General features: G+C 37.0%; 1 protein-coding gene and 1 long non-coding RNA gene across 8 annotated transcripts in view; one reads left to right on the top strand and one right to left on the bottom strand.

Annotated features, from left to right (window-relative positions):
- The window catches only part of LOC105476766 (syntaxin binding protein 4), a 197,755-nt gene extending 181,463 nt beyond the window's left edge, over window positions 1-16,292 (top strand). For all 3 annotated transcript variants that reach the window (XM_011732940.2, XM_011732938.2, XM_011732935.2), the window contains one exon: window positions 12,101-16,292. In XM_011732940.2, the coding sequence (XP_011731242.2) occupies window positions 12,101-12,215 (115 nt within the window). In that variant the 3' untranslated portion in view covers window positions 12,216-16,292. The remainder of the gene's footprint in view (window positions 1-12,100) is intronic.
- LOC105476764 (uncharacterized) overlaps window positions 1-17,847 on the bottom strand; it is a 111,627-nt gene that overhangs the window by 20,975 nt on the left and 72,805 nt on the right. For 3 of the 5 annotated variants that reach the window (XR_011615740.1, XR_011615739.1, XR_011615742.1), the window contains exons 4-5: window positions 9,410-9,462; window positions 3,036-7,758 (exon numbers count right to left, since the gene is read on the bottom strand). This is a non-coding gene — a long non-coding RNA (uncharacterized lncRNA). The remainder of the gene's footprint in view (window positions 1-3,035; window positions 7,759-9,409; window positions 9,463-17,847) is intronic. The other 2 variants (XR_011615743.1, XR_011615741.1) reach the window with 2 other exon arrangements.

The raw sequence follows: 17,847 nt of genomic DNA, 5'->3' as shown, positions 1-17,847 counted from the left end.
TGATGTATGCCTTGATCAGCTGGAGATGTCTGCCATGGGTTTAGAGGGAGAGGTGGTGTGGAGGACACATGCCACATCTTTGCAATCTTTTCTTCTAGAGTGTATTGCTAGCACATGACAGGAACTCTGCCATGATGAACAGTAATGATGCAACTATTAGGTTGGAATAACAAAATAAACAATGAGAACACCCCTACCCCAAATTTCTTACGAGATGTTCAGTATGTGAGAGCTTTGTTTTTATGACTCTACAGCATAACTAAATTCCAGTACGCATGGTTTCTCTCATTTCTCTCCAGTCAAAATTCATTAATGCCCTAAAATGATGTCTGTACCTGGGTTAAGATAGCCAGTTAGTTTGTTTGCAAGTAGGGAAGAATGGCTCATAATCTATAAGTGAATAAATTGTATTGTCTGCCTATTGTATTAGTTAAAAGCTTCAGTTACATTGTGTCATCTCATTTATAAACAAAGGAAAACACAAAAGAGAAGAATTTTAGATTATCATTTCTTAGGCCCTAACTTTATTTGCAAAGTAGAGCCTAGCTTTGGTAAATCTAATGCAATTAGAAAATAGGGAGGTTGGAAAGGAGAGGATGAAGAGGAAGGAATGGTTTCTGAATTAGAAATTTTAAAAGTACTACTGTTAGCTTTTTCTAAATGCTTTACAATTATTTTAGCTTTTTTTTTTTTTTTTTTTTTTTTTTTGAGATGAAGTCCTGCTCTATCACCCAGCCTGGAGTGCAATGGCTCAGCGGCAACCTCCGCCTCCTGGGCTCAGGTGATTCTCCTACCTCAGCTTCCCAAGTAGCTGGGATTACAGGCACCCACCGTCACACCTGGCTAATTTTTATATTTTTAATAGAGACAGGGTTTCACCATGTTGGCCAGGCTGGTCTTGAACTCCTGACCTCAGGTGATCCACCCACCTCAGCCTCCCAAAGTGCTGGGATTACAGGCATGAGCAAGCACCTGGCTTATTTTTGCTTTTAGTGGACACTGCCTAACACCCTTCTTCTGAAGATCTCATTAATTTGGGGGCTTTGATTCATTCTGTGAATGAGGAAATGTCTACTGACAAATTAGTAAGATCTAAGGCTCACTGCATGAGGTGTCAGGGCAATTTCTATGCAATTGACTTCAGACTAGATAAGGAGAATATGTGTAAGCTCCTCACTCTCTTTTACATGTGCAAGAATTCTGGGCATTTTATTCTTAATGAGGCTACAATGAAGAAACCAACAAAGGACTTAAAAGATGAAATATGGACCTTTTTAAATATTTTGCCACCAAACACTTCTTAGCTATGAATGAGTTGTAAGGTGTTGAAATTACTAGACTGCACTTTAAAGCTGTAACCATCCATGTGACAACTGGTTGAGAATATTCATTACCTAGCACAGGGCCTGGTATCTGTAGGGATGATAAATATTTATCGAATGAATACTGTTGTTGGCAGTCTGCGGAAGCAATTGATGGGGGAAAAAATAAGCACTTTAGTAATCAGACAGAGCTAACTTCTAATGTTTATGCAACCACTTTTGAGTGTGACCTTGGTGGTGTTATTTCAATACTCTCTACCCTCTATTCTCATACAAAAACAAAGATAATAATTTCTATCTGTCTCCCTAGATTGTTTTGAGAATTGAGTGAAATGTGGGGTAAAAAGCACCTAGCAAAATACCTTGCACATAATGGGTGCTTATCAGCTGTTAGTTCCCTGTCCTCTTCCTTATTTTATACTATTGCTACTTGCCAATGGAGGAGTTTAAAATGACAATATTTGCACAACTGCAGATGGAAACCAGTAGCCAAAACCTACACCTGTGCCACTCTCTGGCCAGTCAAAAGCCTTGTGACAGAAGCAGAGACATTGCAGTGATCATGAACCTGAGACAGCTTACTTGGGAATTTCTGTAAATACCTACAAAGATATGTAGGAATATGAAGTACTGTGTGAGAAATCGTCATGAAATGAAAGACCAGGCAGCTGGCTTGGGTTATTCAGAATGGCAAAGCCCACTGAAATAAAAGGAACATCTAGACCTAAATATTCAGCATCGAAGCCCTTTTTCCCCCTCCTTTAACCAATGACAGGTATAACATAGGCATGAAGCATGTTTTTTCACATTTCATTGAGATATTAAAATAAATTATTTGGGGTTTCATAAAGTACTTTGGAAGCTCGTAACCTTTCTGAGGGTTAATTCTTTTATTTGGAAGGTGTGTAATTTTCCTTGCTGCCAGAACCCTTTATTTCGATTTACTAACAAATACTTTTTGTCAAACTCTTTCCCTTCCAAATTTGGTTGCTGTATTAGTCTGCTAGGGCTGCCATAACAAACCGCCACAGACATGGCTTAAACAACAGAAATTTATTTTCTCGCAGAAGTCCCAAGATCAAGGTGCCATCAGGGTTAGTTTCTGGTGAGATTCACTTCCTGGCTTCTACATGCCTCCCTCTGGCTGTGTCCTCACCTGGCCTCTTCTCTTTGTACACACAGAGAGAGAGATCTCTGGAGTCTCTTCTTACAAGGACACCAGTTCCATCAGACCAGTGTCCTGCCAACCCTACAACCTCATCTAACCCTAATTATCTCCATAGAGATCCGGTCTCCAAATACAGCCACGCTGGGGATTGGAGATTCAACATATGAATTTAGGAGGGACGTAGTTCAGTCCATATAGTTGCTTCTCCCGAAAATTACTTTTCATAAGGTCCCTAGCAACTTTTTTCTTCATTCAGTAGATTATATTCATTATAGTGTCATACATATATATATATAAAACTTTTCATGCTAAACGTTTAGCAAGTTTTAGGCAAATTGCAAAAGTTGATCCCAATCAGTGCATTTTCCATTAGGCCCTAGTCTTAGGGGAAGAAGCAGCTTAAGGGAAGAATAGGGTAGGCAGAATAATGGCCCTCAAAAGTGTTCACATCCTATTCCCCAGCACCTGTAAGTGTGAATATACTAGGTCACATGGTAAAGGAGCATTAAAGTTGCAGGTAGAATTAAGGTTGCTAATCAACTAACCTTAAAACAGGGAGCTAATTCTGGATTATCCAGATGGGTCCAATCACATGACTCCTTAACAGTGGAAGAGGGAGGCAGAAGAAAAGAGTCAGAAAGAGATATGACAGCGGAAGCAGAATTCAGGATATATTATGTTGCTGGCTTTGAAGTTGGGAGCCATAAGCCAAGGAATGTGAGTGGCCTGGAACAGCAAAGAAACAAATTCTCCCCTAGAGCCTCCAGAACAATAAGACCTGTGTGGGACTTCTGAATTACACAACTAGAAGATAGTAAATTTATGTCGTTTTAGGCCATTAAATTTGTGGAAATTGGTTACTGCAGTAGAAAAGGATTACAGGGAGTTAGAAGTAGAGCGGGGAGGGTAGTGGTCACATTACTGTGTGACCTCGGACAGGGCTTTGATACTCTGAGCCTCAGTTTCATCAATTGTAAAAACTGAAGAGAAAAATAAGGTCTGTGAGATTTATATGAAAAGCAAATTGGAAAATTGGTATCGAAGAATGTTGTAAAGTACAAAATGCTTACCTGATGTAAAGTCTTACCCAGCTGCCACATACCTGAACATCTCTATCAAATGAATGATCTCAATATTAAGAGGGCCGGAGGTCTTCTTTGATCACACCTGCACTTTGTTACTTAGCGTTGGTATTAAGCAGGTACCTCTATGAAAATCTCCATCCCTCTATTGCGTATCTGGTGCCTAGAAACATGGCTTTGGCTGCATTCTCATCATTTCAAAGACTAAAAATTCCAGTCTGGTAAAATCACCTCTACAGTTTAGGGACCGAAGGGAAGGGTGAGCTGTTAGCCAGGCCACTTACCATCATATTTATTTGTCTTTAGTAAAGTGTTATACTCTAATAGTTAAAACAAGGTTTGCTTAGCTAAAAATAGTATTTGTTTGATGTAAATAATTTTAACAGAACCTGGGATTTGAGTAGATTGACATATAACTCCAGCTATATAGAAAATAAACTAATCAGAATGGTTTGAATTATCACAGTGATTCAACTGTTACTTACAACCAAATGTATGAGTAGACCTTTGGAAGTTACTTGGGTATGAGAATATTGATGAGAAGGACTAGTAGTGCTGGTTATTTGGTGACTTTGGAGCTATTTAAATCTTATTTTAATAATGATCAATTTACTTATGCATATTTCTTAATAATTTAGGACGGTACACTGAACTACCACATCTGAAGATTGCTTTATCTGATCCCCCATTATAAGTAAGCTTGTCTACCACTTTTGAGTATTTTTACCCAGTGATATAACAATAGTAGTACATCCGTGGAATGTATCCATGCACCAAACATTTATGGACCTCCCTTTCTGTGAGCCTGACACTGGGGCTATAAAGATGAGTAGGACCCTTCCCTACCCTCCAGAAACTAACAACCTATTAGACAAAAATAGATATATGAAGAATTTGTTGCTACACGATGTAAAAAATATGACTGCTGGCACAAAGCCTCTGACTCAGGCTTCTTACAAGTACTTTTAATTCATGGTCATTCAGGTAACAATTCTTATGCATTTCATGGTATATTAGTTTGTTTTCACACTGCTATAAAGATATCACCTGAGACTGGGTAATTTATAAACAAAGGAGCTTTAGTTGACTCACAGTTCCACATGGCTGGGGAGGCCTCCTGAAACTTACAGTCATGGCAGAAGGGGAAGCAGGCATCTTCTTCACAAGGCAGCAGGAGTGAGAAGTGCAACCAGAGGAAATGCCAGACGCTTATTAAACCATTTGATCTTGTAAGAACTCAGTATCACGAGAACAGTGTGAAAGAAACTGTCCCCATCATCCAATCACCTCCCTCCCTTGATACATGGGGATTACAGGTCCCTCCCTTGACACATGGAGATTACAATTCAAGATGAGATTTGGGTGGGTACACAGAGCCAAACCATATCATATGGCAAGTACTTTAAAATATATATGTGTGTGTGTGTGTGTGTAAAAAATACCTTTAGACATTTCATTTATAATCAATGAACTAGTCAATACATCTTTAATTAATTTTACCTTGTAAAGCTGAAGAACCCCTTTCAGATGGTCACTTAATCCATTCCAGAGCCTCCCTATATATTGTTACTGACACCAACCCAGAAAACAGAACCTCAGCGAGGAGATTAATATAATGGTTAAATTCTCAGAAGTCAGATTTGGATCTAGATCCCAGCTCTAACATGCACTAGTTTTATGACCTGGAATAAGTTGTTTCACCTTTCTTAGTATCAGATTCCTCATATAGAAAATAAGAATGTAATTCTTTCTTGCCTTTAATATATGCTAAGGTCCTAAAAGACAGTTAATTCCATTTAGTCACAAGTCTAAGGTGGCACTATTAGAAACAATCAGTATTCTTTTTTATTATTATTATACTTTAAGTTCTAGGGTACATGTGCATAACGTGCAGGTTTGTTACATATGTATACTTGTGCCATGTTGGTGTGCTGCACCCATCAACTCGTCAGCACCCATCAACTCGTCATTTACATCAGGTATAACTCCCAATATCAGGATTTAAAAGTTCATGAGAAAACTATAGAGGTTGATGGCATATTTTTATCCTATAGTTTTCATCATAATGGAAGGCTTTTCTTTGTAACACTCACTCTCAAGCAGCTTTAGCATTTATACATGATGGAGTCAGTAATACTGACAAAATACCTCAAGACATTAGAGATGGTCTCATAAGAAGCCTCTCAAAGTCCCTTCCAACTCTGTGATTTTTAGAAATCATTCTGTAGTATAATATATTTGCTTATATTTAAAATTTGAGGTGTAATCATTTTAACTTTGATAGATAAACATAATATTATAATCAATATAAATTAGTTGAAATATGTTTTAAATTTTAGTTTTCTTAAGGTTTTAAATTTGTTAATTAAGAAAAATGTTTAGTCAGATGTTTATTAAACTTCCTTTGTTGATTAAATTAAGTGAACGCCTGTATGGCTTGTAATATAATTCTATTTTAATAAGAACACTAAAAATTAAAGTAGCTTCTACATTTTGTGCACTTCTCACAGTGGGAATTTAATATGGAAATGTTGACAGTGGTCTTACGAACTTGTTTCCAATTAAATTTAGTATTCATTAATCTATATTCTGACAGTCTTGATTATGGATATTTAAAGTAGCATGAAAATATATAGTTATTACTTATTTTCTGTATTTTAGAAAGATAGGCTTTTAGTTTATAGAAGTTGTACATATATTTGTTGAGAAAGTAATAGTCATAGCTTCCTCTTGAAATATTCTCGTCTTGCTTGACAGTGATCTAGAGTGATGCTAACTGCAATAACAAATCATCTGCTTTCAGTGGCTTAATACTCACAAATCAATGCAGGGATTCCTGGTTGATGGGTGTAGCTTTTCTTCAGGTGGTGATGTTGAGACCCAGGCTCCTCCCATTTCATGTCTCTGCCCTCCCCGATGGCCTCAGAGTCCTCTACATTCGGTTAGTGGATGAAGAGTGAGAGTAGAGAAGGCATTCCAGCTTCTTAAAAACCCCGACCCACAAAAGATAAACAATTCTGTTACCTTCTATTGACAGAAACTAATCACATGCTCACATAAAGATGTGAGGAGAGCTGGGAAATGTGGTCTCTGCCTAGGCAGCTGCCACCTGGCAGCAACTCTATGGCATGGAATGGAGAACATAAATTTTTGGTGGATACTGTCAACAGGTATATGAGAAAGTACAAATTTACCAACTATACAATCCTATATAATTGTTTGTTAGTATCTAATAATTCAGTGTATAGGTATCAGTGTCAGTAGGACATGTTTTTTGTTTTTTTCTATTTTGTTTGTCCATTATGATCAAAAACAGCATCAATTTCTAAGAGTTACTCAGGGCTGTACTCTGTCACTACAGAGTTGTTTCCTTCTTTGAAAAATTAATTATATTGGCTTTGTACCTGGTATGTTTTAGCTCTATACAGAAATCCAGCCTGTGGATATTCTTTGAAAAAATGTAATTAATATTTTCCATACTTTTTCCTCAGGAATTTTCTTTTCAGTGTTTATCTTTTACAAGTCTAGTGACAACAATTTTTTCCAATGTTATACATAAGTAATATATTACAATAGCTTTAGATTCTTATAATATAATTTGATATCTCAGACCTAAATTTTTTTTAATTAATTGGAATTTAAGATTTTAAAAGATAAATGATTTTTAATAGAAATTACCATAAATATATAATAAAAATAAAATTTGTCCTCTCGACTGTAAAGATTTGGATGAGATCCTGCTAATATTTGATCAGAGCCTCACTGGATTTCCAAATGCCTAATTAAAAAATGCTCAGAGTGTTCTGTGATATTTACAAAGTTCACTAATGAGAAATATTTATTTTGATTTTAGTGGCATATTTCCAAAATTATGTAAGAGGATACTCCTTATATGCCAGTGGGAACAAAATGCCTGCAATTTTCTCTTAAACGTATTTTAGAATAAATACTTCCCATTACTAATTTGTAATTATTCTCATAACCAGTATTTATATAAGATTATATGCTGCTTTATCATGGTTTGGTTGCTTTTTAATAATCTTATTGACAAGGCTCAGCTTGTGTTCCTACCTTCTCATTTGTTTTCAATTGGGATTAGTTTTTAAGTATAAATCTTTTAATGTCGTTACTACTTGCAGTTTATGCCCAGTTGTAAAATTTTCCAGCGATTCAAAGTTACTGGTGCCTGAAACAAATTATATTAACATATAGTTACTTATTTGTCTTTGTTTTCTGGTTTATATAAATACTATATACATACAATTATCACCTCTCCCCCCAAAAATGACACTGGAAGTTAATTACTTTTGGCTCTTTATTCCACAGCTTTATCTTAAACATGATAAAATAGTATATGCAAATTCACAATGATGTATAAATAGTGCCATCTATGATGGAAGATTAACAAAAGAATGTCTTTCATCATCACAGACGCTTGTAAGAATGAATTTCTACAGAACAAGTGTCCTTTTTGTCTTTAAACCCTTTCTGTTTAACAGGTTGTCCTAATTTTTATTTTGAAAGAAAACATTTTGCTCCTTTAACTAGGAGGTAAGAAACATAAGGAGGGTAATTATAATGGGATTTAAATAATTCACTTACATTTCTATGCCAATAAAATAAAGCATGTCCTCTTAGTTTTTTTAATAAGCTCTAAAATGTGTCTTTCTGTTTACTAATATTATTTTTTAAAACACACAATACTGTTATCTTCCCAAATCGAATATTATTGTTTTCCAACAATGGATTTGGCAACCATTCAGAGGCAAATAGTATTATGCTTTTGAGATTTTCAAATATATCTGAAGTGCTGTTGACTGCTCTCCAAATCAGGTCAGATGCACTGTCTCTTTAGGAGAATTTGCCAGAGGTACTGTATGTTCAAATGGAAAATTTTCACGTTCCATAGTAAGCTTCATTTATTTTCCAAACCTCTAAATTTTTTATACTAAGTAGCAACATCTCCCTTTATGAACCATGGGGTCTTTATTAATTAAACAGAGTCAACAGGGCTGATTTATTCTCTCTCTTATCAGCTGAATTACCAAGCACACAAATCACAGAGGAAATGTTTTTAATACTAGAATGTTCTCCAAGCCAGTAAATCTGGGATTATCTCATCATACCGATTATGTCAAAGCTCTTTAGCCACAGTGCTCACTAGGACAGAAAATTGAATGGTATACACACAAATGGCCCCCTTCCAGCATCATAGGAAGAATTCCAAGTTTTTCTTACAATAATCAGAAATCCCTAATTAACAATAAAACTAGCTATAATTATTTATTGAATGTCTCCTGTCTGCCAGGCACTTCCCATGCATTACCCGAGCTTCAGAAGCACTGTGTCCCACTGGTTCTGGACATTTTTAACAAAGACCCGGGTCTGAAACGTGTGCTTGAAGCACAGAACACATCTCTCTGTTGCTTTGGTTTTATTTCTTCTAGTGAGTAGCTGTTGTAATTGCATATTTGATGCTTAGGTGTGTGCATGTGTGTTTTTACACATATACAAAAAATACTGCAAATACAAGATTAATCAAGTTATAAAGTTAATCAAATTTTATATTACTTTTGTATTTGGAGTAAGAGCAGATGTTGATTTGTTGATTAAAAAGTGCTTAATGAAGGTTACTGGCAAGGATGACCATCTGGTAGAACTTTCTGATATTCACCATTCAGAGTCTGTAACTACGTTTTTTTTCTTAGACATTTTCCTTTTGATTATTTTAAATTAGCAATTTAATGGAATGTTCATATATGGACAGTTGTAACATTTCAGGCATGAGAATGTTATTTATAAAAAGTCAAATAGCAAAGCATACTACCTGAACTTACCCTCGGGTAATTGCTCCTGTTTTTCTTCCTTCCCATCTCCTCCAATTATGGAACTTCAAAGGAGAGGAAGAAATTTAAGTGATTTAAATTATCGTCTCTTCTTTGGAGTAATATGTGCTGATAAACAAAGTATTAAAATATATACCAATATTTTAAAATAAGCAAAGCTGTCTCATCAAGCTTTTCCCTTTTAGTTTTAAACATGTACTTTGAACAAGGCGATGTGTCCTCATTTCACCTTGCAGTGGCATTCCAGCCCTCTCATGTTACACTCATTAGTATTTCTTTAAATCACTTTCAAGTTAGGCAGCTTTCCAGCTTTATAAAGGCCTTGAAATGAAGTTAACCTGTGCCGAATCAAATGCTTTAGTAAATTTGGCCTCCATAATAAGAAATTCCATTAAACCATTTTAAAGGGATATTAGTAATGTGGATTATTGTCAAGAGAATAATGATTCCTTGTACACTAAACCACACTCTGAGTTTTTGAAACGATGAAGATGCCTGGGCCTTGTCACTTTCACCTTGATTCTTAAAGAACTGAAACCCTTTTTATGCCATCATAAAACTGCTAGTAATCTTCCATGAAAAGATACATTTTTAATATTTAAACAGAGGAACTGAACAATTTGTGTAGTGGGGACATGAACAAAATGTGTAGTATAGGATTGGAAACAAACCAAACCAATAACAGTGGAACTTACCATTTGTACTACCTAACATTTTCAGTATTGTAATCAGTGGCCAATAAAGTGAATGCATTTTTGTGATAGTTCCCAAATTGTGTTCTATGGAACACAAGCCCTGTGTTTGTTAACAGAGATATGTTACTTTGAGTAATATTACATAGTCTTGGAGACTCACAGAGCACATTAGCATATAGCACATTAGCATATTAAAGTCTCTGGGAAATCCTATAGTAAAGAAACCTATTCCATTATGTCAAACTTATTTGACTGTAGAATTATATTCTTAACATAACATTGATTAATTGGTTGATTGATTGATTGATTGAGACAGGGTCTTGTTTTGTCACCCAGGATGGAATGTAGTGGATCATACCTCACTGCAGCCTCAAACTTCTGAGTTCCAGCCGTCCTCCCATATTAGCCCCCAAGTCAGTAACTGGGATTACAGGCATGAGCCACTATGCCATGCTATTCTTCACATAACATTTATTTAAAACTCTTGGGAACATAACTTTGGAAAATGTTACTTTATAATGTAGGAGGCACTTTCCGATCCACAATCTTAAGTAATCTTTATAAGTACTGGCCTTCAGATGCACTTGATCTAAGACACGGTGCTGCTTCTCAGGTTGAGTTTGGGAAGGACGAAGGCTAGGGAAACTGATCTAGGATGGATGAAGGCAGTGAGGTAAACCAGGGCTAGAAACTGTCCAAGGAGAAGAATCAAATCCTCGTCCTAATTTGTGCACTCGGAGTTGGGAAGATGGTGATGGATTTAGGAGAGTCATCCAGCCAAAGGCTGGGAGTAGGACACTAAGTGTAAGAAATACCATCCACCAGGTTAAGAGCACGATTTTGTGATGTGTCACCACTTCCTAGACATATGCAATATCTTTTGTACTTCCTTTCTCATCTCTGCTTGTGTTATTTCCCTGAAACACTTTTCAGGATGCTGGTCATTTGTTCTGAGATCATGTTAGGCCCCACAAATTCAGAGATAAGAAACATAGCTCCTGCCATTAAGGAGCTTTATATGTAGTAGGAAGGCCTAAAAATAAACAAGCATTTATAAGTTAATGTAATAAGAGATAAGACCATGGACACAGATTGGTGGATTCTTAAGGGATATTTGGTTTTTTAGAATTAGTAAAGTTAATTTCTCATGGGAAAGGATTATGGGAAAGAAGAAGATATTGTTAGTGGGGTGCAGTGGCTCACGCCTGTAATCCCAACACTTTGGGAGGCCAAGGTGGGTGGATCACTTAAGCCCAAGAGTTCCAGACCAGCCTGGCCAATATGGTGAAACTCTGTCTCTACCAATAATACAAAAATTAGCCAGGTGTGGTGGCATGCACCTTTAGTCCTGGCTACTTGGGAGGCTGAGGTATGAGAATTCCTTGAATCCCAGGGGACAGAGGTTACAGTGAGCTGAGATTGTGTGGCTCCACTCCAGCCTAGGTGACAGAGCAGGACTCAGTCTCAAAAAAAAAAAAAAAAAAAAGGTATTGTTGAGGAAGCTAAAAAAACAAAGTATTTCATTGAATGTTTACCAAGTGAGTAAGAGTGTATGATTTGTCATTTAGAAAGTTATTTGGCTGGAGTAGAGAATGAATTAGAACTAGAGCAGAGTCAGGGAGGCAAACCATTTCAGTGACCCAGACTATTTCATTGAAAAAGGAGAGCAAGAAACAGATACCAGAGATGTTACAGGAAGGCAGTCATTGGACTTGCTGACTGACTGAATGTCAGATACTGAAAGGAAAGGAGTTAGAGATGCTGCATTCACCTGCATTCCTTTTTAACCAAAGAAAAAAGAAAGAAATGGTTTTCGTTGAAACTTAAAATGTGTCTAAAACTTATTAAAACTATTGGATCTAGTTCTAACTGCTTCCTCTCACAGGGACTTTACTGGGGTAGAAGCCATGTCACCAGGATCAATACTTGCATGGATGAGTAGAAAGACAGTCTTTCAGATTCTAATTGCATTCTTGTTCTTCTCAAGTCACGTAACACAGACTACATCCTGGATCCATCCTGTGATGAGTGTCCTGAATCTGTCTCGCTCAGAGGAGAATGAAGCGGATTTCTCTAGAGAACTCCCCAACCAGAGAAGTTGATGGTTTTCCTTAGGAAGTGGAGCTACATGGATGACGTGAGCAGAGACACATAACATTCAATTCTGAGATGCAACAGTCTAAAATAGGAGTAAAGCATGCACTACTTGTTGAAGTGTGAAATGGAGATCTGGACTTTGGGTATTTTTGTAAAACTTTTGATATTTCTGTATACATTTAAAAAATCAATTGCCACTACAGTAGTTCCTTAAGAATAATCTAGTCATATTTTTTGAAATCACATATAATTAGACTTTATAATATATATACTTTTTCATATATAATTAGATCTGTCTTTGTAATTTCATATGTAGTTCTTCATAGGGTCTCAGATACAATGGTTTTTATAATTGACATATAGAAAAAGTGTATGAACATAAGGAAATGCCTCATTTATTTGATAATTCACTAACTTTTTATATTCACATATTAGGACAGTGATCTTAGCAAGCTTTTTGGAATTTAAGGGTCACATTTAGACATCTCCTGGGCTAATGAATACAGCTTATATCTTTGTTGAGCTTTCTAATTTACAAAATGCTTTGCAGACCTCACTTTCTTTAAACCATACAACATGCCTGTGAAGCTGATCTGGTGGGTATGTTTATTCTTCGTTTTCAGTAGGGAAATAGCAGTTCAGAGAGAGGAAGCTCCCTGTCCCAGCACCGAGACTCACTCCTAAGTCTTCTGATTCCATGTCCAGTCCCCCTTCCCTCACACCCTGCTGTCCCCACAGAGGGAGGTCACAGCCCATCACGCAGGACACTGTGATTGTGTTGATGCAGCTGGCTCCACAGCTGTGCATTCCACAGAGATTCAGAAGGCACCTCTTCAGTCGAACATGGCCCCTCTATAACCCCACTATTCTTCTCCTATAAACCCTTCCCCCTTCTCTGCACCCAAGCCTTCGCCAAGTAGGCGCGCTGTTTGTGATATTGTTTCAACAGATTTCTTTCAGCAGCTCATGTTTTTCTAAAGTGAAAGGCATGGTTTGTCCTGCTTAGGTTGCCCTTCCAAGAGGGATGGTTTGAGGGGAGCTGATGAGAAGAGAGGTATCTGTTAAAACATTGCTGGTCTACTCAAAACAAGATGGGAAGCCTAAAGCCCAAGTCAAGCAGCCCCCAGCACTGCTGTGCAGTCCTAGAAGTCCTTAAAATATAGTCTAAGAACCATTCATTGTAACCATTTTATAGATGAGTTAACTGAGATCCTAAGTCTCCTAGTCTACCGAATTTCATATGGTGTATAATACAGATTTATATGGTAAAGATATATATATACATTGTGCTCAACTATACATTCCTGATTACATTTAGGATTTATGATTTATGTCTTGAGTAATAATATAAAGTCAACTCCAGACTGATAGGTAGTCATTAGCCATGAGAAATGTTTCAGGATGGCTAGAGAAGACTTGTGTTTTGCCTGACAGCCATTTGAATGTTAGGAAGCTCTGGGAAGACAAGTTTTGAGAGAAGCCCCAGAGGGACCTATTTCCTTGCACCCCCCCAAAGGTGAATGAGGTATTCTGTAAGTTAGTGTCTATAATTGTGAAAGTACAAACTTTTTGTTTTCGTCAGATTAATACTATGAAATATCTCTCCCCCTGCTTGGAGAGTTTTCTAATTTGTTTCTAGTGAGCAAAACAAAGCAGGTGCTTGAGTCGCCTGAAATCAAAGTACTCAGGCACACAGCCCACCGACAGAGACACCTCATCCTTTAACTGCTGTTTTGTACTACTTGCCTCCCTGTTTCTGTCAAATACCTAGTGAAAAAGGCCTAGACAAGTGTAATGATATTATTTATTGAGCATTTTGTGTCAGACATGGTGATGAGCAGTTTGCATATATTTATTTATGATCTTCTTAAAACCATTCCATGAAATAGGAACTGTAATGATCCCCATTTCTAAAAGAAAAAACTTAGGTTTAGAGAGTTAGTAATCTTTGCCTAAGGGTCACAAAGCACCTATGTGTAGAAGCTAGGGTTCAAGGCAGATCTGTGATTCCAGAACCTGTTCTCTAAACCACTATGCGGAACTGCTTAGATTCATTGTCTATGGGTACAATTTATAAAAAGGCAGATTCTAGTTCAATGCCATAAGGAACTTTCTAGTAGTTAAAGCTGATAAGAAAAGGATTTCCCAGGAGAAAATGGAAGCACTGTCCCAGCAGATTTCAGTCGATCTGAATTCCTTACGTGGGGAATGTTGCTGAGGAGGTTCAGTGTGTGAATGGACTGGACCAGTTGGCCACTCTCTCAGATTCCCTCTTCATAAAACTTGCGTGACCTCTAAACCATCAGGTCAATGCCATAAGAAATGTTCAAAAAAACATGGTCAGGGCTTAGCAAGTCCTTTTCCAGTGCAAATAGGACCCTCACATTATGTGTTGATGAGTAGCCAGTCTTTCTTTAACATCAATCAACCTTACTCACTCATTCCCTCAAAATATTTATTGAGCACCAACAATATCACAAGCACCGTGCTAAGCACTGTGGTGAAGTAGAACAATTGCTAATCATTTCCTGGGTTCCACTTACTCTTGATTTTAAAAAACAACAACAAAAAAGTTTTTGTGTGGCCAGAACTAAACAGCTTCTTCTTAATTTTTGAATTTTCAAACTAATCTATTTTCTTTTTAAAAAATCAAGTCCTATGGAAGAGAATAAAGTAAGAGATAGCCCATCTCACCTTCGAGAGGTAGCAGTCACTAATACTGTGGTAAGTGATTTTACTCAAAGGAAATCACACTATTAAGCAGCTTGTTTTTGACGTGTTAATGTTGTGGTCATTTTTTCATGTCAATACATAGATTAATCTTTTATTTCAAATATCTACATAAAATATCACTACCCACATAACCCATAATTTGTGTGGCCAGCAATTTTTTGCACACTAAAATGTTTTAAGTTTTCTTATTACCAACAATGTCACAGTGAACATTTATATATTCATTACGTCCTTTTCCTCATATATCTTTGCACTCTTGTGCTAGTATGTCTATAGTGTGAATACATTCCTAAATTTCTTGATCAAAGCTAGGTCAAAGTTACATTCATTTTAATTTTGGTATATATTCATAAATTCTCCTCCATAAAAGTAGGACCAGCTTGCATTACCACCAAAAGTGTATGTGAGCCTTTTTTTTTTTAAATGTATGATAGGACTTGTTTTTAGTCCAAAGGTTCCTATAGATTTTCTGGGTTTTTTGTTTGTTTTTTGTTTTTGTCCTTGGAAGAATAACCTTCCTTCCACCAAGTCCAAAAAGCTGAGATTTTTAATCATTAGGTTTTAGATTTCCTTTAGCTGCAGAGACTGACTTGCTGTACAGAGGGAAGTGTAGCAGTGACTAGTTCACTGTATGTCAAACACATCATTACTCTTCTCTTCCTACTTTACATGTAATGGTGGCAAGGACCAACTTTTAAATGAGCTAACTTGGGTGAGAATGTTCAGTAAAGTGCCAAGCACAATACAAATGCATCTTCCAGCTCTTTGGGCCTCACTTTCCCTATCTGAATAATAAGGATAGTAATCCCTTGCCTTTTCCAAAACCCGTTCAACTCAACAAACACTTCCTGAGCACCTACTACATGCCAGGCAAAATGTGAAATTTGTATGCTACGAGGCTAAATGGTAATGATTCTCAAAACAAGGAGCTCATAGTCCAAAACCATTTTTCTTTCTTTTTTTTTCCCCTAAAAAACCTTTTAAAGGGGTAAGAAGTTAGGGGGTTGTTTATTAAGAACCCCTGAAGAGCAACCCTTTATCACTCTCTTAAATTTGAATAATTCCAAAATAATATTAACACCTCTTGACTAGAAAAGGAAAAAAAAGGAAGATGCTGTATGAAGAGCTTCTCCAATAATAAATGCAAAGCAGCTGTCAAAATATAGAGTCAAATGATACTTTCATAAAGTGTTTGAACAATCAGAAAATGTTATCCTTTTTCTCAGGAGAAATGGGACATTTTTATTTTCTCTTCTAACTGAAATGCAACTTTTTGAAGAATCAACATGCTTGACATTTTTACAATGTACGTAAAGAACTGAACTATTATTAAAACAACTTACACACTCTATGGCGTATAACTTTTGAGAGAATGAAAAGAACCTTAAACAGAATGTGCCTGTGGAGCTTCACTTTAGAAATGAAATACCCAAGGTGTTTTAACTACAACTGTCTACATGTAATAGTGTGTCTGCGTAATGATTTTGTAAATATTAACTGCAATTCTGTGTTTGCTTTCTTGATACGACTTTTTACATTTAAACTTATACTGTTTCTGTCTACTTTTTTCAAAAGTTCAATTTTTACTTTGGGGGGTTGGGCTGTTCTGAGGGAAAGGACAATCAGATTAATAGTTCTGTCCCCCATTCCATTCCCCCATCATCCAATTATTCTCTGTGTCACTCTACCCTGTTTATTTCTTTTACATTATCAGTTTGCCCTAATCTTATTTTGTTGTTACCTTCCTCAATAATGGGAGTAATAATGGGAGTCAGCTTCATGAGGGCAGGGATTTTGTCTTTTTGTATTCATTTACTCACTTACACACTTACTGAGAGCTACTAGATGCCAGACACTTCACTGAGTAGTAGGGATACAATGTGAGATATATGTGTTTCTAGCCCTGTGTAATTCGTATTCTATGTAAAGGCTATACAATTGAAATTAACCAAAACTTTTTCCATTTATTTTCTTTCTTCCCATTCCTTATCAGATATTTGAATTACTGGGCCATTTAACGTTCATTACACTAAGAAAGGGTGTGATATCAGAAAGCAGGAAAAAGCATGTTCTTTTGAGTTTCCAAAATCTAGCTCTTTGGGGAACTAGAAAGGATTTATGATTTAGGGCAAAGATTTGAGAGCACATATGATGAGGAAGATGAGGCTTTCTTACTCACTGTCTAGGAAATAATTCCCCTGGCTGTGAGGAGGAGAAAAAAGAACAAAAATGTTGGTAGGGCTCAGAGAAAGGTACTGGGCTTAACCTTCTGGACCAAGTTCCAGGGAGCAGCAAAACCTCAATGACATTTGTCCCCTAGAATGGAAATGACTATGTGGTGTGTTTAGGTAGTGGGACCTTGGACAACCGCAATGAGCTTCCTCCAGCCCAATGTGGTCCAGACTGGAGGATTAGATTGATTTCTGTGAACCCCAAAGGATCACAGGAGTAGTAGTAACACCTGCTGGACCTGAATGAGGACTTTTCCGTTCCATCCACATGTTCTCTCAATGGAAATCAATTCGGACAATAACATTAGAACATCTTAACCCAGAGTGCCTTAGCACTAGATAAGCCTCTGCTGTGGTCTGAGTGTTTGTGCCCAGCCCTTAATTTCATATATTGAAACCTAACCCCCAAGGTACCAGTATTAAGAGGTAGGGCTCTGGGGAGGTGATTAGGTCATGAGGCTCCATCCTGGTGAATGGGATTAGTACCCTTATGAAAGAGGCTTCAGGGAACCTGTTTGCCCCTTCTGCCTTGTGAGGATGCAGCAAGAAGTCGCCATCTTTGAAGCAGAGAGCAAGCCCTCACCAGAAGCTAAATCTGCTGACACCTTGATCTTGCACTTTCCAGCCTCCAGAACTGTGAACAATACATTTATATTGTTTATAAATTACCCAG

This window comes from Macaca nemestrina, chromosome 17, assembly GCF_043159975.1.
Source record: "Macaca nemestrina isolate mMacNem1 chromosome 17, mMacNem.hap1, whole genome shotgun sequence".
NCBI classification, from domain to species: domain Eukaryota; kingdom Metazoa; phylum Chordata; class Mammalia; order Primates; family Cercopithecidae; genus Macaca; species Macaca nemestrina.
Note: the sequence above shows the minus strand (reverse complement) of the source record. Positions and strands in the feature narration are given on the sequence as shown.